Here is a 24,413-nt window from a genome sequence, read left to right on the forward strand (position 1 = left end):
TGGTGCAGTAGATAGAGTAAGAGACTTGTGCTAAGTGCTGTGCAAATGTTAATTTCTCTTCTTTCTCCTCTTGACTCCTCCTCCTTCTTTATCTAATCCAAACTATATCTGAACAACATCCTCCCAACCTGGAGTTCTCAATGTTTACTGAGCCATGGATGCTGTTGGTAGTCTGACCAATCTTGTAGACACTTTCTCAGAATAATGCTTTTAAATATATCAAATGAAATGCATAGTATTACAAGGGAAACCAAAAATATTGAAATATAGTTATTAAAATATTTCCTTAAGATATAAATTCATAGACCTTAAGATAAATTAAAATTTGAGAAGCAGTCATGTGACATTCACGTGAAAGTATCCAATGATAGATGTTTTTCCATCCCTGTGACGAGAAATCCACTAAGGCAGCCCATTCTACTTTTGTTTCCATCTGTTTGTCAGGAAATTTGGCCATAAATCAAGCCCAAATTGACTTTTTTGAAACTTCTAGAGTCAACATATAGTAGCACCATATAAACTTTCAGGATTATTCTAATATGATATTCTATGATTTTAAACTTATATAAAATGATATTAAATAGAAGAATTTACTATACAGCAACCAATTTTCTCCTTTTTCTGATAAGTAATCATAGAGTGATCTTAAATTTTCGAGAGAATGAGATTATTTAAAGTTTCTTCATTATGCAATATCATAGTGAACTTAAATTTCATAGTATACATTTCTAAGAAAATATAAAATGATTCATAATGTAATATAGCAATTGCAGTGATCCCTTATATGTATTGGAGTTAAGGAGATGGCACCCCACAATCTAGAAAATCCATGTAAAATTTTTGTGTCCTCCCGTCAGTATGGAGAACTCTGAATTATTATGGTATAAAATATGCTGCTATACAATACTATAAACATACATTATGCATTTCTGAGTTTCTAAACTTTTTCCATGTTGTCTGCTGGCCTTTACATGTCATAAGCAAAACTACCCTCCAAAATTCCCATTTAATTTCTTATATATTGAAACCATGATGGGGAAAATTGCAATGTGGAAGGGATAACTGTACAAATCTGCCATGGATTTGCATGGTACCTTCCTTGTAATGATGAATGAATGAATAAAAAAAAATTGTAAAGCACTTATGATGCAAAACTTGTAATAAAAATAGAAAGGTTAGACAAGTCACTGCTCTCCAGGAGCTCACATGTTAATAGGAAAGATGACACATGAGAAAGATATCATCAGCAAGTCAGATGAAAAGGTCCCATGGTCTGTAGGATGCAGCAGCAAAGCAGATATTATGCCTCTTCTATATAAAACCATCTCTCCTTTTGGAGTATCAGTTTCTGATATTGAACCAGTTGAGAGTGCCATGGACTTTGGTCATTTGAACTTTATTTTAGCTGTAGCAAGGGCTGTAGAGGAAGTTTATAGGTTTTATCTTCACAAGAGTGACTCCCCTCAACCAGCCAGACTGGTAACAAGTTTAGTAATCCAGAAGGTATTTCTAGTCCAGGGGCTCCTGGAATTACCCATCTGTTGCAAATAGGTCCAGCAACTGATGTTGATATAGGTGGTTCTCCTTTTCTATTAGATTGTTCCCCTCAGTGATAGCCAGGGCTAACCACTGGTCTAGGGACGCTGGAATTTTTAGGCTTCTAGACACTGGGTCATGGGCTGTCTCCACTGGCATATCAGGGAATGTAGTTGTCAAGCTACATGTTGGTTGGTGGGGTCCTACCAGGTGGTACACTACCTGCTGCAGATAGTTTTGCTGCTTCAGGTAAGTTGGATTGCTTGTCCCATTGGTGGCAGTCGGTGGTGGGGATGGTGGACCTTTTCTCCACAGGGTTTGCTGCAGGGGACAGGTTGAGAATGGGTCCTGTTACCTGCGTGTCTGTGGCAATTAGTTAATGATTAGTTTTGCTGGCATGAGATTGGCCACTACTTCTCAAAGTTTTACTCACCTCAATGAAATTGGAGTCAAAAGAAATGAATTCAAGTCTTGACTCTTTCCCTTTATATCTTGTCTAACTTGTCTTTCCTCTCTGGGATTCAGCTTTCATCTCTATAAAATGAAGAGGTTGGACTATATAAACTCTATGGTCTTTTTTTTTTTTTTTAACTCTGATATGCTGTGATTCTATTACCTTATTAATTTAGTTTTACTAAAAAAAAAATCAAAATGAAGAGGAATTTCTTTCTTTCTGCTAACATCTTCCCTAATCTGATGTAAGCCCCAGGCATTCTGGTAGATCAAAATCACTGAGAAAAAGTACTTATCAAGTATGTATTTGTATGTTTTTTTAAGGGAGGTACATAATTGGCCATCCAATTCCATTCAATTAAAAATAATTTGTTAAAATTTACTAAATTTATTTTAAATTATATTAAATTTCATAAAATAATGAAGAACAAACTGAGCAGAGCCAAGAAAATATTGTATCCAGTAACAGCAATATTGTTTACAGAGTGAATAAATCATTTTGACTATTCTAAATGCCCCAATTAACTATAAAGGACATATGAAGAAAGATTCTATCTCATACAGAGAAAGAACTGATAAATAGAAGTATGTGCAGCATACATATACACAAATACACCTACTTGTTTCTAATGGTAGCCATCTTTAGGGTAGGGGGAAGAGAGTAGGAAGGGAAGAAAGAAAAGGGGGAGAAATTTACATGATAACTTTATTATATGTTTAAAAAGAATAGCAAGTTGTAGGTAATAGATTTGCAGTTTCATGTGTAATCATCTTTTTTTATTATACTATGTTAAGAAATGTTCTTTTATTTTACAAATTAAGAAAAAATTCTGAAAAATAATGAATAAATAAATAAATGCTTATTGATCGAAAAATAAAATAAACAGCAGGAACTATATGTTGTTACTTTTTTTTTTGTATTCCCAATGCTTAGCAACATGCCTTGCATATAATAATCACATTATAAATGTTTAGTGATTAACTGATACAATAATACTTTGCATGTTTGAAGCTTAGTTTGGTTTCCTTTTTTATTGGATTTGTATTGCTTAGGTAACTATATGATATTTCCCCCCTTCTTTCTCTACTTTTAAGTAAATTAAAATCTGTTGCTTCCAAAATTTCAGAACTATTTGCTGATGATTTCCTCCTCTTATTTTTCTATTAGAATACTAGCAACCATATTTTTTTTTGGTCTTGTTTTTAGAGCTTGTGCAATGTTTGGGCTTTGGGGTTCATCTGTAAAATTCTGCTATTTCTTTTAACCTTGCTTTTCTTTTCCTTATCTGATTATACTTTGGCTCTGTTTTCTTGACACACAGAATGGTCTTCCATCTCCTGAGAGATCGTATGTGTTCAATGGTGACTTTGTGGATAGAGGCAAACACTCAATTGAAATTTTGATGATTCTCTTTGCCTTCATGTTGGTTTACCCAAAGGAGTTCCATTTAAACCGAGGAAATCATGAGGATCATTTAGTCAATTTACGGTACGGTAATAAAATCCTAGCTGTGCGCTTGGAACTATTGCAAAAAGTTGATTTTTATAAATCTTCCATTTTATTTCTCTACATTTTTGGGGGGAGAGGGGGGTTTGGCAAAGCAACTGACTTGCCCAGGTCACACAGTTAACAAGTTATCTGAGGCTGGATTTGAACTCAGGTGTCCACTACCTATTTAGCTGCTCCTACAAATCCTTTTTTAAAGAATCATTTTATTCTGAGTTTCACAAACACCAAAAAAAAAAAAATTCTATATGCAAAGCAGAACAGAAGAGATTTACATGAGAAACTATGAATTTCTATTATATAGTTTTTTCTTTAAAAACTTGTCTTACTTGTCATTGTTTCCTTCAGAACTTCCTTCTGTTCTATTCTGTGTATCTTTTAAAGATGCTTCAATAGTCCTTTTTATTTCTTTTTTCTCTTAAAAAAAAAAAAACAACCTCTCATCCCATTCTCACCTCCTTGAAAAAAAAGAAAAATACTACCTTTTTAGCAAATGAGCAAAGCAAAACAAAACAAATCCATACAATGGCCATATCTAAATATGTATGTCTTATTCTTTACCATGAGTCCATCGCTACTCTGTCAAGAGGTGAGTAACATGCAGAGGTCTGCTAATAAATATTAACTGTCAAAAACAGGGGATGAGTAGAAGAAGGGTAGAAGAAAAATATGTTCAACTCACTTATAATCTGCATCATTAACATTTTCTCCATCATTTTCTTACAAGTAGAAAAATTATCAACAAAACAATGAAACAAGCCCTGACTTGTGGCATTTGTTCATTTCCAATGTATAAATATTCACACTGAAAATTTAACTCTCAAGAATCATATTGAGCAGACCTCTGGCATATGCTTTATGAACACTGGTCCTCTGGAATCATGGCTGGTCATGGCATTGGGCAGAGTTCTAAAGTATTTTTAAGTATGTTTTCCTTAAAAATGGTGCTGTTACAGTACAAATTGTTCTTCTGACTTTTCTCAATTCATTGTGTATCAGTTCATACAAATTTTCCAGGTCTTACTAAAATCTTTTAAAGATTTCTTTAAAAAAGAAAATATTTCTCTAATCACTAGAGAAATAGAAATCAAAATAACTTCAAAGTTTTCCTTTCTCAACTTGGTTTTCAACTTTATAGAGTTGATAAAAGACAAAAATAATGCTGGAGGAGATCTGGGAAGGTTGGTATGCATATATATTGTCAGTACAGGTATAAAGTGATCCTACCATTTTGGAAAAAATCTGAAATTATATGAAGATTACTAAACCATTCATACCTTTCCATAAAGAATACCACTACTGGGCATGTAAGTCAAATATAAAAATAAAAGACCTAACATATTCCAAAATATTCACAGCATTACTGATTGTCATAGTGAAAAAAATTGGAAATGAACTAAGTAGCTATACAGTGGGAAATGAGAAAATTGTTATTTATGAATGTAGTATAATATTGTTGTGCTATAAGAAATGGAGTCTGGGTATAGTTCAGAGAAACAAAGGCAGATTTGTATCAACTGATGCAGAGTGAAGAAAACTGAACCAGGAGAATAATGGCGCAATGACTACAATAATATAAAGCAGTGGTTCTCAGAGTGCGGTCTGGAGACCCTTGAAAGTCCCAGATGCCCACAAGGTCAAAACTATTTTTGTAATAATAACAAGATCTTTTAATTTCTGATATGGTAAATAACTACAGATCTAACTAATATAAACAAAAGTTTTTTGTGTTCTCAATTTTTTTTTTTGGAATAAAAAGTTATTCTAAGACTAAAAAGTTTGAGAACTACTAATGTAAAGGAAATTACCTTAAAAAGGTATCTAACAAGGATAAAATGCAATAATGGATATTGATCCTAGAAAATAATTGATGAAAATGTTGATGAAAGTCTTCTCAGTAAAAAAAAATAGAGCACCATAAATACCAAATGTGGCATGAAAAAACAGACATGACTACTGTATTGGCTGATTTTTCCTTGACTTTACATTTTAAGAGAGGGCTTTAGAGTTGTGAAAGGTATATTAGGATACTTAATAAAATTTCATAAGTAAAAGACATAAAAATAAAAAACTTCAAAATAATATGAAATAACTCTTACTTTTAAATCTAGATATGGCTTTACCAAGGAAGTGATGCACAAATATAAGGTACACTGTTTTTAAAACTTAAACCCTTTGTTATGTAGAATAGGTTGGGTACCTTCCTCTAAGTTCATTATTTATTCATTTCATATCTTCAGGTAAATGGCAAGAAAATACTGAAGATGCTACAAGAGGTTTTTTGCTGGCTTCCATTGGCCACCCTTATTGATGAGAAAGTCCTGATAATTCATGGTGGGATTTCAGACAAGACGGATCTAGAACTTTTGGAAAAACTAGAAAGGCACAAGGTATTGTCAGTGTAATCAATTTATAAAGATTTTCCTGTGACCCCAGATTTCTACCACCATTAAAATATTTATTATTGAATTATTACTGATCATCTAGAAAGACTTCATATGAAGTGGCCTGAATTATGGACAAACAGGGCCTTTTAGTTAAAAGTCTTTCTAGATGGTCCCAACACTCATTCCTTCAGTTTCTTTTTCTTCTCTTATTGCCAAAGCTAACATTTCTAATACAATATTGAATAATAATGTATTCATTATTATTAAAATGTATTATTATATAGGGCAACCTTATTTCACTCCTGATCTTACTGGGAATGCTTTAGTTTATCCCCATCACACATGATACTTATCATTTTAAGGAAAATTCCAATTGTTCCTATGCTCTCTAGTGGTTTTTAAAACGAATGAGTGTTGTACTTTGTCAAATGCTTTTTTTTGCATCTATTGATATAATTACATGATTTCTGTTAGTTTGGTTATTGATATAGTCAATTATGTTAATAGTTTTTCCTAATTTCATATCTATTCTCTACTTCACTTTGCTGGTGAAGAATTGAATGTGAGAATCTTAGTTTTTTTTTACTCACATCTGCCACTCTAAGAGTGTGATGTTAATGGGAGAACGAGTTCAATTGAATCTAAGAACATGTAATAATGATAATATTTTTAAGGTTTGCAAAGCATATTAGATATTATCTCATTGGATTTTCATTACTCCATAAAGTAAGTGCTTATTATTATTTCATTATGCTTATTATATTATTATCATGCTTATTATTATTTCCCTTTTACTGATGAGGAAATGGAGGCATAGGGAGACTAAATGATTTGACTTGTAAAAAGCTAATAAGTGATAAATAAGTGAAAAGGGGAAAAGAGGAGTACTGAAAAAAAAATCTGTCATGTCTGTGACACACAAAAGAAATGTTATGTTCCAGTTCTTGTGAACTTTTTGTAAAAATTCCAATTCTTTTAATATTAGAGGAGAAATAGAATGAAAGAATAGAAGATAGGAGGCTTACCTTAGTTAACAGGAAAGTTACTTAAGAAAGATATGTTCTTTTCCATTAATGTCTAGAAATTATTTGCTCCCTCTGTATATAAGCAATTCTGTAGTTAATCCTAAGAATTCAGATTTAATTAATTAACAAACATTTATTAAATAGTGCTAAATGCCAGGTGCTGTGCTAGGTGTTAGGGATGCAAAGACAAGCATGAAAAAAAAAAAGCATTATTGTCAAAAATGTTATCAATATTCTTCATTTTATTATATAATCCAGTCCTAACAGCCAAATATTATGGGTTTTGTTTCTTAAGCAAGCCACCAGGAATCTGAGGAGCTTCAGATGAGGAAGACTGGCTGATTTAGATCAAACCAGAGAGCTGTCTAAACTAACAGGAAGAGGCTGACTTGTATTTCCAGTGTAGGATTTGCGTTTCATTAATATCATAAAACAAGCTGTACTTTCAGCCAATTGTTCCTGACCCAACAGTCAGGAAGATAAATACGAAATAGAGGATTTAATGTCTTGGCTGGCCCCAAGAGAATGAACTTTAGGCAACAAAGTGAAGTAGTTGTAATTAAATAGGAATCAGCCCATGATACATGAGAAGAGGAGATCAGAACCTTTGGGAAAGAAACTTATCTCTTCACAAATTAGAAACTGTGTAGTAGAAAGAGCACAGAATTTGGATGTCAACTTGGGTCTGAATCTTGGCTCTACCATTTGCTATATGTGTGATCTTGGGAAAGTCACCTTTGGAGATCTAAATTTCTTAATCTATAAATTAATAGATTAGATTAAATGACTTCTAAAGTCCCTTCCAACACTAAATCCTATAATGGAATAAGGTGGGAAAGGGGAAAAGAGGAGTACTGAAAAAAAAAAATCTGTCATGTCTGTGACACACAAAAGAAATGTTATGTTCCAATTCTTGTTAAGTTTTTGTAAAAATTCTAATTCTTTTACTATTAGAGGAGAAATAGAATGAAGGAATAGAAGCTAGGAGGCTTACCTTAGTCAACAGGAAAGTTACTTAAGAAAGATATGTTCTTTTCTATCAATGTCTAGAAATTATTTGCTCCCTCTGTATATAAGCAATTCTGTAGTTAATCCTAAGAATTCAGATTTAATTAATTAACAAACATTTATTAAATAGTGCTAAATGCCAGGTGCTGTGCTAGGTGTTAGGAATGCAAAGACAAGCATGAAGCTACATTTGACCACTAAGATTTCCATCAGAGGAGTCAATATGTACATAAGCATAAAAAGAATATATATAAAATATATAAAAAGGTAACTTTGAGAAGGAGAATAATAGAAACTGAAAAGATTAGTTTAAGTGACTTGCCCAGGACCACATAGTTGTTGGGCGATAAATAATTCTTACAACATGTACTCTCAAAAATATGTTAAAATTTTTTTCTTCATGGAATTGTAATGGCAAACAAGGCATTTGAAGAAGAGATAAGAAGGGGATGTTTGGGGACAGCCAATACAAAGGCACAGAGATGGTAGATGAAGTTTCTTGTGTGAAGAACAATAAGAAGGTCATTTTGGCTGGACCAAATGGGCTAAGTTAGTGATCTACAATGAGGTTGAAAAGACAATTTGGGTCCAGATTGTGAAGTTAAATATTATACAAATGAGTTTATAATTTATCCTAAAGAAAGCAGTAGAATTTATTGAGTAATAGAGTGTGTATGGTCAGACATATGCTTAAGGAAAATCATTTTGGCATTTATGTGGAGTATTGGAGAGCAGAGAAATTCAAGAAAGGTAGATTAATTGCAATATTTTTTGCATATTAATAATAGACTTATTTATTATTCCATATCTATAAGTGCAGCTTTCAGTAGCACTTAAAATTTATATACTGGCCTTGAAACAGATCAGATTTCCAGTGCTCTTATTTTTTTACACATAATTGTAAAGCTATCTTAAATTATGGAGGAGATGTTTGCTTTAAAAACTCATACTGCCTATACCATAAATCAATTCTTGTTAACAAACAAAAGTTTAACAGCATTTATCTGGTAATTCCCATATTAGCTGGAAAATATTACAGAAATATGTCATGCATAGTTTATTTTTGCTCATATAAATGCACCTTTCTACACTTTTTGCAGATGCTATTATGAACTCATTCACTGTAGCAGATACTTTCATGGAAAGATTCTACTCAATTCATGGTATTCAAACCAATCTCAAAAAATTTTTAAATGAAACAAATTATTATTTTTAAAAACCCACTGACAATTGTCAGGAAATGTTTATTTTAAAATTTTCTACATTTAGACGTGGCAACAAAATAATTATTTCAAATAAGGCAATGCCCCATCCATAAATAATTGGGATGGAGAAAACCTAGTTATCATCTTCCCTGAAGTGATTCTCAAAATTCAGAACTCCTTCTATCAATTGATGAGGTTATGAACTAGGTTGATATGAATAGAGACAAGAGATTCAATGCTAAAAATATTATGGGGATAGAAATAACACCTGACTTGGTTGGTTGGTTAGTTGTTGTCCTTCATAAAGAGGACCAAAATGACATCATTATGTTAGAGATTTGGGAGGCTTTCATGTAGTGAGGATAATTAAATGGAAACCAAGTGAGACAATATGCAGAAAAGTGAAAGTCTAAGACAGAATTCTGGAGATCACCTGTGATTAGTATTTACGCTATCAAAGGTGAGATTTGAGATTAGGTCTCTAAATCAATGGTCTAAAACCTGGAATCCCCAGACCCTCAAGAAGGTTATGATTAGATTCTATCATGTTTGTAATCTTGGATGGGGAAAAAAATAATCTCTTTATTTTTATAAACTTTTACTTGAAATTTATCATTTCTTTCAATTATTTATTTAATTTTGAGATAGTATTTTATTTTTTCCCAATTACATATAAAGATAAGTTTTAAATTTAAACTCATTTAAATGGAAATTTGAATTCCAAATTTTCTCCCTTCTTCTCTCACTTTTCCTTCCCCTTCCCCAAGATGGTAAGCAATTTTATATGCTATATATGCAAAATTTTCCATGCATATAATTTTGCATTTATATTTCTATGTTGTCATATTGTCCTTCAATTATTTAAAAATTAATAAAAAATTATAAAAAATATTTAAAGTATTCTTTGAAGAGTTTCACTAGATTTCACCAGGGGGTCCATGATACAAAAATGGTTAAGAATGCATACTTTAAAATGTCATAGTTCTAGCAAATCATAAATGCTCCATTTTTTCCTCCATTTTCTCTTCACATGTGTGGGTCACTTATAGATAATTTCCACCATGAAGTATACAAAGAAACTGCAGAAAAAGATTGCGGCGGAGGAAAGCAGAAGTAGCCCAGCCTGGTTTCCCCTTAAAAGCCGCTCTGTGCCCTCCTCACCCCTGCGTCTGAGTCCTCACAAGGGAAGCAGGTCAGCCAGCATCCCCTGTACCTTCACACCTGATCGGAGAGAGATCTCCAAGAAGGTCCGGCAGTCGGTGCAACTGGAGTTGAAGGAAGGCCAGCAGCAAATGGACTTCTCCAAATTCAAGGACAAGGAGCCCTCGCGCTTCCCACTAGAATCAGAACCAAATTCTTGTGACTTCCAAGAAGTAAATCACGAGGAGTGGAAGCAGGTGAATAATGAGTGGTCAGATGAACTATTCCCTTTTTAGTTTTGTATAAAGAAAGAATGGAACTTATTGGACAGCAAGGAGTGTCTTGAATTTTTTTTTTTTTTGGTATTCCCCAGCTTTAGCCAGGTATTTAGTGAGCATTTTCCTATAGGTGAAGAGTCAACAAGCATTTTTAAATGCCTTCTATGTGCCAGGAACTGTGATAAGTGTTGGGTATACCAAAAAGTCTAAAGATAGTTACTGCTCTTAATATAATATATATACTGTATATATACTGTAATATAGATATACTGTAATATATATACTATATATATAAACAATATATAAACAAGAGATAGACTGGATAACATAAAGTTCTTCTTGCAGGGAAGGTACCAGTTGCCTTTCTGTGTTCCTTTTAAGATCAACAGTCATTTATTAAGTTTTTATTTTGCTCCAGACATTCTGTTAAGTTCTGGCGATACAAAGAAAGGAAAGACAGTCTTTCTGGCATGCTGTTAATGAAGGAGGCAACATGAAAACAAAATTTATATAGGATAAGTTAAAGATTATCAACAAAGTATTTGAGGATAAAATGAAAGAGTGGTTAATTCAGGACAAGTAACTAGAGTGATATATGTAACTTATTTACCATATTAGAAATTTAAACATCAGTGCACTGTTTTGTGGAGTTGTGAACTAATTCAACCATTCTATAGAGCAATTTGGGATTGTGCCCAAAGGGATATAAAACCAGGCATATCCTTTGACCTAGCAATACTAAGTCTAAATTCCAAAAAAAAAAGATTAAAAAAAAACCCAAAAAGGAAAAGGATGTATATGTACAAAAGTGGCTCTTTTCTGGTGGCAAAAATTTATGGATACCCATTAATTGGAGAATGGCTGAATAAATTGTGGTGTGTGACTGTGATGGAATACTATTGTGTTATAAGAAATAATGAGCAGGACGCTCTCAGAAAAACCTGGAAAGACTTCCATGAGCTGATGCAAAGTGAAATGTACTGTGTGCAAAGTAACGGCAATATTGTAAGATAATCACTTTGGATAGCATAATTATTCTCAGCAATACAGTGATCCAAGACAATTTTGAAGGAGTTATGATGAAAAATGTTATCCATCCCCAGAGAAATAATGAATAATGTCTGAATGCAAATTGGAGAATACTTAAAAAAAAACATTATTTTTCTTGAGTTTTTTTTTGGGGGGGGCTATGTTTTCTTGTGCAACATGACTATTATGGAAATATTTTGCATGACTATACATGTATAACATATTAAATTGCTTGCATTCTCAAAGGGAGGGTTGTGGGGAGGGAGGAAGAGAAAGATTTGGAACCCCAAGTTTTTTTCTTCCTCAGTAATATTTTTCCAAAAACACATAAAAATAGTTTCCAACATTTATTTTTGTAAGATTTTGTGTTCCAAAACTTTCTCCCTCCCTTCCTTTCCTCCTCCTCAGCAAGCAATCTGATATAAGTTAAACATGTACAATCCTTAGAAATATATTTCTATATCTGTCATAACATAAGATATCATAACTTAGTCAGCCATTCTCCAACTGATGGATATTCACTCAGTTTCTGGCTATTGATTTTTAAGATCAAAGATAGACCCAGACAAATGTAGATCATTGAGGTTTGGGCTATGTATCTGAACTTACACAGTAACCTTCAACTCTCATTAACTTGTTTTTTTTGTTAAGTCTCTCTCGAAATTATGTAGGACACAATTATCTCATAATATTTCAGAAATTCTTTCTGCCATTGATCCACTCTACCTCAGTCTGAGCTAAGGAGAATCTTCTGTCCCTTTTAGGGAAAATCAACAGAATGATTGTATCTAATGACTTTCTTGTTCTCTGCATATATGGATAAGTGTGAAGAAAGGACCCAGGATTTCTTCCCCCCATCCTGAGGTAATTGGGGTTAAGTGACTTGCCCAGGGTCACACAGCCAGGAAGTGTTAAATGGTCTGAAATCAGATTTGAACTCAGGTCCTCCTGACTTCAGGGCTGGTGCTCCATTGACTGCACCAACTAGCTGCCCCTCAAAACTTATTTCTGATGGATCTCAGGTTGCAGATATTCTGTGGAGTGATCCCATGCCGCAGGAAGGTTGCAAAGCCAACACGGTCCGGGGAGAGGGCTGCTTCTTTGGGCCCAATGTGACAGAACAGGTGCTCCAAAGGTACAGCCTTCAGTTTCTGATCCGGTCCCACGAGTGCAAGCAGGAAGGCTATGAATTCTGCCATAACCGCAAGGTAGGTCCCTCTGTTGTGCATTCTTTGCTCTTGAGAAGGACCAGTGACATCAGGGAGGGATGTCTTGGGTTGCGTGTGAATCGGATTTGAGTCAGCCTTAGTCTCACCTCCAGAGTCCTTAAGATCCATCCCTATGACTTGGGTACCAGAGCTCTAGACTCTTATAGAGCAGAGCAAAGGGGAAGAGAGTTTGGTAGCTTTCCCTCACCAACAAATAAAGAGAAACCAGCTTTGAAGGTGGGAACCCAACAGGGACTGGGAGGGTGAACAGCAAAGAAAATCCAGGTGTCCATCCTCTCTATCCTGTTTTTGTTTAGGTGCTAACCATCTTCTCTGCTTCTAACTATTATGAAGTTGGCAGCAATCGAGGTGCCTATGTTAAGCTGGGGCCGGATCTGATCCCACACATTGTACAGTACCAGGCTAACAAGACCACCCACACTCTGACTATGCAACAGAGGTGAGACTGTTCATCAGCTGACTGCCCTGGAATGGGATGTGTTGTGGGGGTATTCTTTGGCTCCTTTGGAATTGTCTTGTATCACTGTATTGCTGATTCATAGTTGATCATGGTACAATATTGCTGTTACTCTGTACAATATTCCCTCAGTTTTAGGCACTTCACTTTGTGTCAGTCCATTAAATCTTTCTAGTTTTTTTTTTTTCCTGAAATCATCATGCTCATCATTTTTTATAGCACAATAATATTCCATTATAACCATATTACACAACTTGTTTAAACATTCCCTAACTGAAGTCAGGACATCCCCTGAATTTCCCATTTTTTGTTTATAATATATAGTATGTATTACCTATATTATATATAAATATATTTGCATATATACATAACATATATTTATAATATATAATAATTTTTTATACGAATAGAACCATTCCCCCTTTCTTTGATCTCTTTGGGACAGACTAGTAGTGGTAGTGCTGGGTCAAAGGGTATGTACAGTTTTATACCCCTTTGAGCATAATTCCAAATTTCTCTCTAAAATGGTTGGATCCGTTCACAATTCCAGCCACAAGGACAAACTTCAACATATGCAATATTTCCATTTCAAAAGATCCTCCTTATAGTCAAGGATGTTATATTTCTGAATGTGTGTATTCCTTTTTTAGAGTTTAATTATACCAGAGTTCTGATATTAGGAATAGATTTAATCATTAAGAATTTAGCTTAATTTAGTTTTCGAATTTACAGGTGATTACTACAAACTAGAATTACCAAAATTTAACTATTTATCAAAAAGCTGAAATTCCATAATGATTACTTATCACTAAAGGTGAAATTGATATTTCTGTCAGATTTAGAAAATAGGGAACCTTTCTGACTTCTTGAGAATTATGTCAAACCAGATAAGACCATACTAAGACTAGTCAGGAATACCAGGAAATTAAAAATGACAGGTAATGAGACAAACATATAAAACAGCAGAGGGAGAAAACCAGTTTTACAGCCTTGAAACCTCATCTGATGCTGAAGAATTACTTCTTATTAATTTTTCCCTTCACCTTGGAAAGATAGAAGTTTGTATCAGAAAGCAAATTGAAAATAAGCAACTTTAATTTGGGGAGAATATTTTTAGCTTACCATGGTATTTTCTTTTATGAATGATTTAAGAAAACTTAAGTGTTAGGAAAATTAGAAGCAAAGTCACCTAAAAGATAAAAGTAATTTTACAGAAATCAGGATGGGAAGATAAGAGCATATACATCAGAAAAGGGAAAAATAAGAATCCCTGTCGGCTGATCAGAGCAGTAATTGTGGATTTGTTTCCCAGGTTTGATTGTGCAATTGATGTGATGGAGTCAGTATTCTCTTTTTATCATAGTGAAGACAAAGACTCTGAGCCAAATATTTCTTTCCCATCTTGGTCTGCCTTTTATCACAGTGGTAGCAAGCAATCAGAAATCTTCTTGCCATAACTGATTGACCTCTTTATTTTTTAACTTGGACAAACTTGTTTTGATAATTACTGCTTTACAGTACAGTCTGAAATCTGGTCCTGCCAGTCCCCTTTCTCTCTATTTTTTTTTTTTTTTACCTTTTATTTCTTCTAATTAATTCTATTTCCCCTCTAGTTTTATAAGATAATCTTTTGGTAGTTTGACTACTAAATAAGACAAATTATTTCAGTTAGTATTGCCATTCTTTATTATATTGGCTAAATGTTATCCATATTTCTCTAATTATTTAGGTTGGTATTTAAACAATAATGTTTTGTAGTTGTATTCTTGAAATTTTTCTGTCTATCTTTGTAATTATTTTATTCCTTCCAGAGTAATTTCAAATGAAAATTTTCTTTCTACCACTTTTATTCTGGCTTTTATTAGTAATGTACATTAAAGCTGATGATTTATGTGAATTTATTTTATATATTATAACTTTGCTGAAGTTATTTCAGCTTTTTTAATTGACTCTCTAGAGTTCTCTAAGTAGACCATAATTTCATAGACACAAAGTGATTATTTTGTTTCTTCTTTGCCTATATTTATTCCTTCCATTTCTTTTTCTTTATTTCTATAGCACACATTTTCAGCACTCTATAGAAGTGATTACATCTCTGCTTTACTCTGATTTTATTTGAAAGAATTCTAGTTTATCTTGATTACATATAATGCTTATTTGTTTTAGATATAGATATGATTTTTCATGTTAAAGAAAGGTCTAATTATCCTAATGGTTTTTCATGCTTAAAAAAGAGCAGAAACAGATATTGTAGTTTGTCAAAAGTATTTTCTACATCTATTGATAGTCATGATTTTTCTTGTTTTTATTAATATATTTAATTATATTTATCTACTTTTTTTCATATTAATTGACCACACATTCCTATTACAAATCCAGTCTGATTCTAGTGTAGGTATAATTTTTGTGATATGTTGTGTAGCTGCTTTGTTAATATTTTATTTAAACTGTTTGCATTAATATTCATTAAGAATATTGATCTACATATTTTTTCTGTTTTGACTTTCCTTGCCATAATTATCAAGAACAAATTTGTATCATGTAAGGGATTTGATTAGAACTCTTCCTCTCTGCTATTTGGAAGTAATCTGAATAATAATTGAATGATTCTTTTCAAAGTTTGATAGAATTCACTTATGAATCCATTTAGCTCAAGATCTTTTTTTTTTCCCTTCCCCTTTTGGGAGTTTATTTATGGCTTATTCAATGTGTTTTTCTAAGATTGGGTAGTTAAGTTCTCTATTTTAAAATTCCATTAATCTGGGTATTTTTATAAACATTCATCCTGGCAGCTGGATGGCTCAGTGGATAGAGCATGGGTCCTAGAGTCAAAAAAACTGGAGTTCAAATCGGAGTCCTTTTTTATTGCTAACTTGTATTTATCTTTTCATGCTTCTCTTGATTCCTATATTTATATTTCAAAGTTTCTAGTTTAGTTCTAGTCCTTTCCTCAGGAATGCTTGGAAATCTGCTATTTCAATATACTCAGTTTTATTGAATAAATTATTCTTTATTGTAAACTTAGAGCTATTGACTTTTACATCAGTAAGTTTAGAGATTTCAGGATACAGTGGTAAAAATGAAAAAGTCCCTTTCCTCAAAAAGCTTACTTTCTCCTGAAAGGCTGCAATAAGGAAAATTATTATTATTACTATCATGCATAAAGGAACACACTTGACACACTTGATTAAATAACCCTATGAGGTAGATGCTATTTTTATTCCCATTTTACAGATGAGGAAAATGAAGCTGACCCAGTGATTTATCCAAGGTCATATGATTTGTTATTATATGAAACAAATTCTAATTCAGGCCTTCCTGATTCTAAGTCCAGCATTCTGCATATTTTACCACTTAGAGGAATATATGGTAAATTAAGGGGAAAAAGTAATTGAAAAATCAAATTGTTTATATTTCAAAAGTAATTTATAACCAGAATATTTTTGAATATTTGTGAAAGCAAAATTTCCCTCTAGTTCTAAAATTTCTGTGCTTCCCTTTTATCTCCCAGATCTATCCCACTCCTCAGACTATCATTTATTATAAACATTGATATATTTCAAACCCTAAAGCACTTCATGAACAAATTAATCGGGGAAACACTGTAGTAGAATCTTGTGGTTATTTTCTCCTCAAAGACTTGAGTTCTTGGAAGTTTGGAATGTATATGTAATGCCCAGGAAACAGGTACATGCCGGTAAATGTTTAACAATATTGACTTTCGACTTCCGGCCAAGATGGCGGAGAGGAAATACACTTCTGTGTAATCTCCGTGTTTTTCTCTCACTATTCATTTCATTTCATGCCTCTGAATTAATGCTCGACTGAAAAAAAACCATACAATTACTTACCAAGAGAAACCATCCTTGAGACTCGTCAAGAAAGGTCTGTTTTTGCGCGAGGGCGGGGACGGTATTTGGAAGCAGTCTGCGGGCAGCAGCGGCAACCAGAGCACAGATAGCAGCTCAGAACCGGTGGAGCGGAAAGGGGGTAGGACGCGATCGCAGCCGTCTCTGCGGCGAGAGCTTTGCTATAGGAGCAAGTCAGCAGCCCAGCAGAGAAGCTAAAAACACCGGGGGTGAAGAATACAACCCCAAACAGCTGGAGTTTCTCGGGACCTGGCCACCCCTCCCCCACAGTGTCTTAGCCCGCTCGGATCTCAGAGCGCTCGGATCTCAGTGCGCAGGCGCCATAGCACAGTAGGACCTGTGCCTCACGAATACCCTGCCCCTCCCCCAAAGAAAGCAGCCTCCATTCAAGGGGTTTTTTTTCCTTCTGTTTCTTTGATAGTTTGTCTTTGATAAATAGACAGAATGAGCAAGAAACTGAAAAAGAATTTAACCCTGGACAGCTTTTATACAGATAAAGAGCAGACTCCAAACCCTGAGGAGACTAAAAACAAACAGTCCCCAGGTGAATCCCCGAAGGAGGAGACCTTATGTCACTCAGCACAGATGAATCTCATGGAGGAAATTAAAAAGGCTCTCACAAGGGAGCTAGAAGAAAAATGGGAAAAGGAGAGGGAGGCTCTGCAAAAGGAGAGGGAGGCTTGGCAAAAGAGCCTGGAGAAGTCAGTTAAAGAGAGAGTGGATAAAGAAACCAAATCCTTGAAAAATAGGATTAGTGAACTGGAAACAGAAAACAGCTCTCTAAAAAACAAAATTGGCGAAATGGAAAAAAATTCCACAGAACAAAAGAACTCAATTGGACAATTAGAAAAAGATCTTAAAAAAGTGAGTGAAGAAAATACCTCACTGAAAATCAGGGTCGAACAATAGGAATTGAATGACTCGAGGAGACAAGAAGAATCAGTCAAGCAAATCCAAAAAAATCAAACAATGGAAAAGGATGTGAAATACCTTCTGGGGAAGACAACAGACCTGGAAAACAGATCCAGGAGAGACAACCTGAGAATCATCGGACTTCCAGAAAAGTATGATGAAAAAAAAAGCCTGAACACTATCTTCCAGGAAATTATCAAAGAGAACTGCCCAGAAGTCATAGAAACAGAAGGTAAAATAGACATTGAAAGAATTCATCGATCCCCTACTGAAAGGGATCCTAAAATCAAAACACCAAGGAATATAGTGGCCAAATGCCAGAACCCTCAGGCAAAGGAAAAAATACTGCAAGCGGCTAGAAAAACCCAATTCAAGTATCAAGGAGCCACAATAAGGATCACCCAGGATCTGGCAGCATCCACATTAAAGGATCGAAGGGCCTGGAATATGATATTCCGAAAGGCTAAGGAACTTGGTATGCAACCAAAAATAACTTACCCAGCGAGATTGAGCATCTTTTTCCAGGGAAGAAGATGGACATTCAACGAAATAAGCGAATTTCATCTATTTCTGATGAAAAAGCCAGAACTTAACAAAAAATTTGATCTACAAGCACAGAACTCAAGAGAAATCTAAAAAGGTAAAGATTAATCTTGGGAACTATATTTCGGCTGTAAAGATGTATAAAGAATACATGTATACCTTGTTCTAGAAACTAGTTGTGGAAAGGACATTGTACTAGAAAAAAGGGAAAGTGGGGGTACTACATTTCATGAAGAGGCAAAGAAAACTTAGTATATCTGAGAGAAAGAATGGAGAGGAATGAAAATAGTGAGTATTTTACTGCTTTCAGAATTGGCATTAAGAGAAGAATTTTAGACATATTCAATCTATGGTGAAACTTCTCCCACCTCATTGAAAAGTGAGAAGGGAAAAGTGAAAAAGGAAGGAATAAGCTAAGTGGAAGGGAATACGGTAACTGGGAGGGAAAGGGGCAAGTTGGGGGGGGGAACTCTAAGGGGGGGGAGGGATACTGAAAAAGGGAGGGCTGTGAGAAGCAAGGGGAGCTCACAAGCTTAATACTGGGAAGGGGGGTAAGGGAGGGGGTAAGGGAGTAAGAAGGGAGAAAAGCATAAACCGGGGTTAACAAGATGGCAAGTAATACAGAATTGGTCATTTTAACCATAAATGTGAACGGGGTAAACTCCTCTATAAAGAGGAAGCGGTTAGCAGAATGGATTAAAAGCCAGAATCCTACAATATGTTGTATACAGGAAACACACCTGAAGCGGGGTGATACATGCAGGTTAAAGGTAAAAGGTTGGAGCAAAATCTACTATGCTTCAGGTGAAGCCAAAAAAGCAGGGGTAGCCATCCTGATCTCAGATCAAGCTAAAGCAAAAATTGATCTAATCAAAAGAGATAAGGAAGGGCACTATATCTTGCTAAAGGGTAGAATGAATAATGAAGAAGTATCTATATTAAATATATATGCACCAAGTAGTGTAGCATCTAAATTCCTAAAAGAGAAATTAAGAGAGCTGCAAGAAGAAATAGACAGTAAAACTATAATAGTGGGAGATCTCAACCTTGCACTCTCAGAATTAGATAAATCAAACCACAAAATAAATAAGAAAGAAGTCAAAGAGATAAATAGAATACTAGAAAAATTAGATATGATAGATCTCTGGAGAAAATGTAATGGGGACAGAAAGGAGTACACCTTCTTTTCAGCAGTTCATGGAACTTATACAAAAATTGATCATATATTAGGACATAAAAACCTCAAACTCAAATGCAGTAAGGCAGAAATAGTGAATGCATCCTTTTCAGACCATGATGCATTGAAAATTACATTCAATAAAAAGCCACAGGAAAGTAGACCAAAAAATAATCTCATACTAAAGAATGATTGGGTGAAACAGCAAATTATAGACATAATTAATAACTTCATCCAAGAAAATGATAATAATGAGACATCATACCAAAATGTATGGGATGCAGCCAAAGCGGTAATAAGGGGAAATCTCATATCTCTAGAGGCCTATTTGTATAAAATAGAGAAAGAGAAGGTCAATGAATTGGGCTTGCAACTAAAAATGCTAGAAAAGGAACAAATTAAAAACCCCCAATCAAACACTAAACTTGAAATTCAAAAAATAAAAGGAGAGATCAATAAAATTGAAAGTAAAAAAACTATTGAATTGATTAATAAAACTAAGAGTTGGTTCTATGAAAAAACCAACAAAATAGACAAACCCTTAGTAAATCTGATTAAAAAAAGGAAAGAGGAAAATCAAATTGTTAGTCTTAAAAATGAAAAGGGAGAACTCACCACTAACGAAGAGGAAATTAGAGCAATAATTAGGAGTTACTTTGCCCAACTTTACGCCAATAAATTCGACAACTTAAATGAAATAGAAGAATACCTCCAAAAATATAGCTTACCTAAACTAACAGAGGAAGAAGTAAATATCCTAAACACTCAGAGACCCTTTCAAGGGGACCCAGGAGATCAAAACTATTTTCATAGTAACTTTAAGCTATTTTAATTTCTAATATGGTTAACTATATATATTTAACTCTTAGGGGGTCTTCAATAATATTTAAAGTATAAATACTATAACTCCCCCTCCCCCCGAATATGCTTGTTTGTGATACAAGAAGGCAGGGACTATATGCGTTCATCAAAAAGACTTTTACATGACATCACGATGCTCAAGCCTCGGTCTGTCTGCCCATACAGATTTCATCACTTTGAACGACTGGTCAGTTGCCATGGAGTCTGTGCTACACCTGGGCTTGCCCTGGCGGATGCTCAGGCCACAGCTGGTGACTCACACCACTAATAACATGTTAGAATACAAGTCCTGGCTGAATGATTTAGCAAAGGAGCAAGTGAGCCACGAGGTAAGATTTCTTAACTCCCTCCTCCCCACCACTCCCCCTTTTAAGTGCTGTCTCCTCCCATGAGAAGGTAAGCTTCCTGAGGGCAGGCACTATCTTGCTTGCTTATTTATTTCTGTATCTCCAATGTTTAATGCAGTGTCTGGCACACAGTAAGCACTTAATGGATGCCGTATTTATATTTATAATCTAGCATCGTTGTCTATCTATCCATCATCTTTCTCTAGCTAGCTTCTTTATTATATATCTATCATCTATCTATTCTAGAATATTGTAGTTAGCAAAATCCCAAACTATTTCTTCCCAAAACTTCCCCTCTTCCCACTTTTCTTATTGCTGTTGAGGGCACTATCATCTTCCCAAGCAATCAAACTCATAATCTTGTTCTCTCTCTCTCACTCCTCCCAAATACCAATCAATACACATTTATTAAGCACCTACTAAGTGCCAGACACTGTGCTAAGCTCTTAAAGATACAAAAAGAGGCCAAAAAAAGTCCCTGTCCTCCAGGAGCTTACAATCTAATTGGGGAGACAATGTGCAAACTAAAATATACAAGATATACATATATATATGATAAATAGGAAATAATTAACAGAGGTAAAGCACTGGAATTGTAAGGATTGAGGATTTCTTTCTGGCATTTCTTCCTTCACACCACCTCCCTTGTATTTCTCCTCTCTACTCATACACAGCTGCCGCTCTGATGCAGTCCTTCATCACCTCTCACCTTGACTGTTGCAATAGCTTCCCAATTGGTCTCCCTACCTCAAGTTTCCTTCTCCTCCATTTTTTCCTCCATTCAGCCGACAAAGTGATTTTCCTAAATGCCTGTCTGAGCAGGTTACTCAAAAAACTCCTGTGGATCCTGTTACCTCTGTGACAGCTCAAAACCCATCTTCTACAGGAAACCTTTTACAGTATTTTCTTCTCCCACGAGTACTTTCTTTATTAGATTATCTCCTTTTTAAAGCGTATTTATCTTGCATGTGAGTCTTCAAAAACAGATTAAGGTAGCATCCATTAGGGATAGCTTATTTATTTGTTTATTATCTCAGCACATTAGACTGTAAGCTTATTGAGAATAGGGCCTATGTATTTAGCCTTTCTTTATACTCCCAAATTCCAAGCACAAAACCTGGTATATAATTAAATTTTTTGACCAGCTGATAAATATTCTCTTGTAACAATAATAAAAAGGAAAGGAGTGAAGGGGTACTTTAGCAAAAATAAATAATTAAGAAACTAAGTATAACAATATATGCTGTGATCTACACACAGTACCCACCAGTCTCTGCAAACGAGACAGGTGAGATATACCCATATATTTAGAACAAGATGATACATGTATTTTGCATTAAATTATTTATAGAAACAAGACAATAGGAGTCTGCAAGATTTAATTTTTCCCTCAAAAAAAGAAAATTATCATGGGCACTGATTTACAGGCTCTCTTTCATTTATTTTTTAAAATAGATTTTTATTTTTGGCTTTGACATTCACTAGATTTTTTCCTATGGCCTTTCCCCTTCCTTTCCCAGAGTGTCATTCCTTACAACAAAGAATTTTTTTTCCTTTTCCAAATCTTACAATCACTATGGTTACATTATAATTTTTAAAAATTCAAGATATTTCTAAAGATTAGATCCCAAAAGAAAGTGATTTGTGTCTTGCAGAACATTCAGTCCAGCTTGCTAGAAGTGCTCTACAGAAACCGTTCCAACCTGGAGACCATATTTCGGATCATAGATAGTGATCATTCAGGTAAAAATATAATTTATTCAAGGTACTTATGGAAAATGATCTGCATTTTATAGGTTCTCAATCATTGATATCAAAGTCAAATAGAAATGGATATATATGGGCAGGGTGCTGGGTAAAGGGGATCTTCCTCTTATACAAACTTTTTAAATAGGGGGCCAGTTCACTGTCCTTCAGACTGTTGGAGGGCCAGACTATAGTAAAAACAAAAACTTGGTTTTGTAGGCCTTTAAATAAAGAAACTTCATAGCCCTGGGTGAGGGGGATAATTGTCCTCAGCTGCTGCATCTGGCCTGCGGGCCGTAGTTTGAGGACCCCTAGAATCTGCCATCTGTACTAACAGAGGATGCTTAGATGGTTGAGGTCTTCAAAAACAGATTAAGAAAAAAAAAACAGATTAAAGTAGCATCTATTAGCTTATTATGATCCTAATTGAAACTTCTTAAAGTTCTTATAATCCCAGTGTGACATACCCAGACTGATACAGAAGTATATTCATTTGGAATATCCCAAGGGAAGGTCAGCTAGAAAAAATCTGAATTTCTCCCCTTTTAATGTTGAAAATTAGAAGCATACAAATTAATAAAACCATGAGGTAATCTTCTCAAATTTATTATATTGGCAAAAAGGAGAAAACTAATAGTTGAAGGGATTTTAAGAAAACAGAAAACTAATTAGATATCAATTCAAATATTAATTTGATCAATTTAAGTCAGATACCAAGCTGATACAAATTTACTCACAAATATAAACAGCATCATTGGAAAGAATCAGTGTGTGTGTGTGTGTGTGTGTGTGTGTGTGTGTGTGTGTGTGTGTCCACACATGGAGGAGTGTGTTGGAGCTAGTTTAAACTGACCGGTGAGAGATCTGATTGTTACAATTTCACTGTGAGCATTCACACCTTAGCAATCAGTCAATACTACAAACTCAAGCTTGATTTATTGTTGTATTCATTTTTTCAGATTTAAGAAAGTGGTGGAGAAAATGTAAATAATACAGATTGCACTTCAAAGTGTGTCATGTATATAATTTTTAGAGAATCAGTTAAATACAACATGCACGCACATATGTACCCATATCAAAGGGACACACAGAAAGAACATATCTAATCAGGGCACACAGGTGAAGGGATGCACTTGTAGGAAGCATAAGTGATAAGAACACACATCTGACATTGTCAATCCCTGAAGTTTCCTTGTGATGTCATTAGGCCACTGTTGTAGACCTGCTTCCCCATGGTCTCACAGACCCCATCATTTCTTGGAGAAATACTATTGAGAACAGGTATAGTCACAGAGGTATAGTTCCTCTGCTGCACATTGACCAGCTCTGACTCTATCGAAATACTTCAAACAGGAGACAGGGTTGTTGTCTTTTTTAGGGCCCATCAGTTAGGTTTCTGCTGATGTTGGGTTCTTTGTTGGATTTTATTTTTAGCAAAACTGCATGAACACCTCCATCCCTTCTTCCTCACTGGATTCCCCTGTCTTGTTTATTCTTAGTCTTGGACAGTAAGATGTGTCTTTCTTCCACAGGACTCATTTCATTTGATGAATTCAGACAGATTTGGAAGCTCTTCAGTTCTCACATGAACATCGACATAACTGATGAAAGCATCTGTGACATGGCTCGGAGCATTGACTTCAACAAAGATGGAAACATAGACATCAATGAGTTCCTTGAGGCTTTCCGCCTGGTTGAACAGTC

The 24,413-nt window shown here is 34.6% G+C and overlaps 1 protein-coding gene across 1 annotated transcript in view; it reads left to right on the forward strand.

Moving 5' to 3' along the window:
- The window catches only part of PPEF2 (protein phosphatase with EF-hand domain 2), a 42,200-nt gene that overhangs the window by 10,120 nt on the left and 7,667 nt on the right, over positions 1-24,413 (forward strand). The window contains exons 7-15 of the mRNA XM_051966721.1: positions 3,312-3,478; positions 5,608-5,644; positions 5,737-5,886; positions 10,171-10,518; positions 12,591-12,776; positions 13,094-13,236; positions 20,759-20,945; positions 22,619-22,706; positions 24,242-24,413. The exon at positions 24,242-24,413 is cut by the window's right edge and continues 56 nt beyond it. Coding sequence (XP_051822681.1) covers positions 3,312-3,478; positions 5,608-5,644; positions 5,737-5,886; positions 10,171-10,518; positions 12,591-12,776; positions 13,094-13,236; positions 20,759-20,945; positions 22,619-22,706; positions 24,242-24,413 — 1,478 coding nt within the window. The remainder of the gene's footprint in view (positions 1-3,311; positions 3,479-5,607; positions 5,645-5,736; positions 5,887-10,170; positions 10,519-12,590; positions 12,777-13,093; positions 13,237-20,758; positions 20,946-22,618; positions 22,707-24,241) is intronic.

The sequence above is a fragment of the Antechinus flavipes genome, chromosome 6 (assembly GCF_016432865.1).
Source record: "Antechinus flavipes isolate AdamAnt ecotype Samford, QLD, Australia chromosome 6, AdamAnt_v2, whole genome shotgun sequence".
In the NCBI taxonomy this organism is placed as follows: Eukaryota; Metazoa; Chordata; class Mammalia; order Dasyuromorphia; family Dasyuridae; genus Antechinus; species Antechinus flavipes.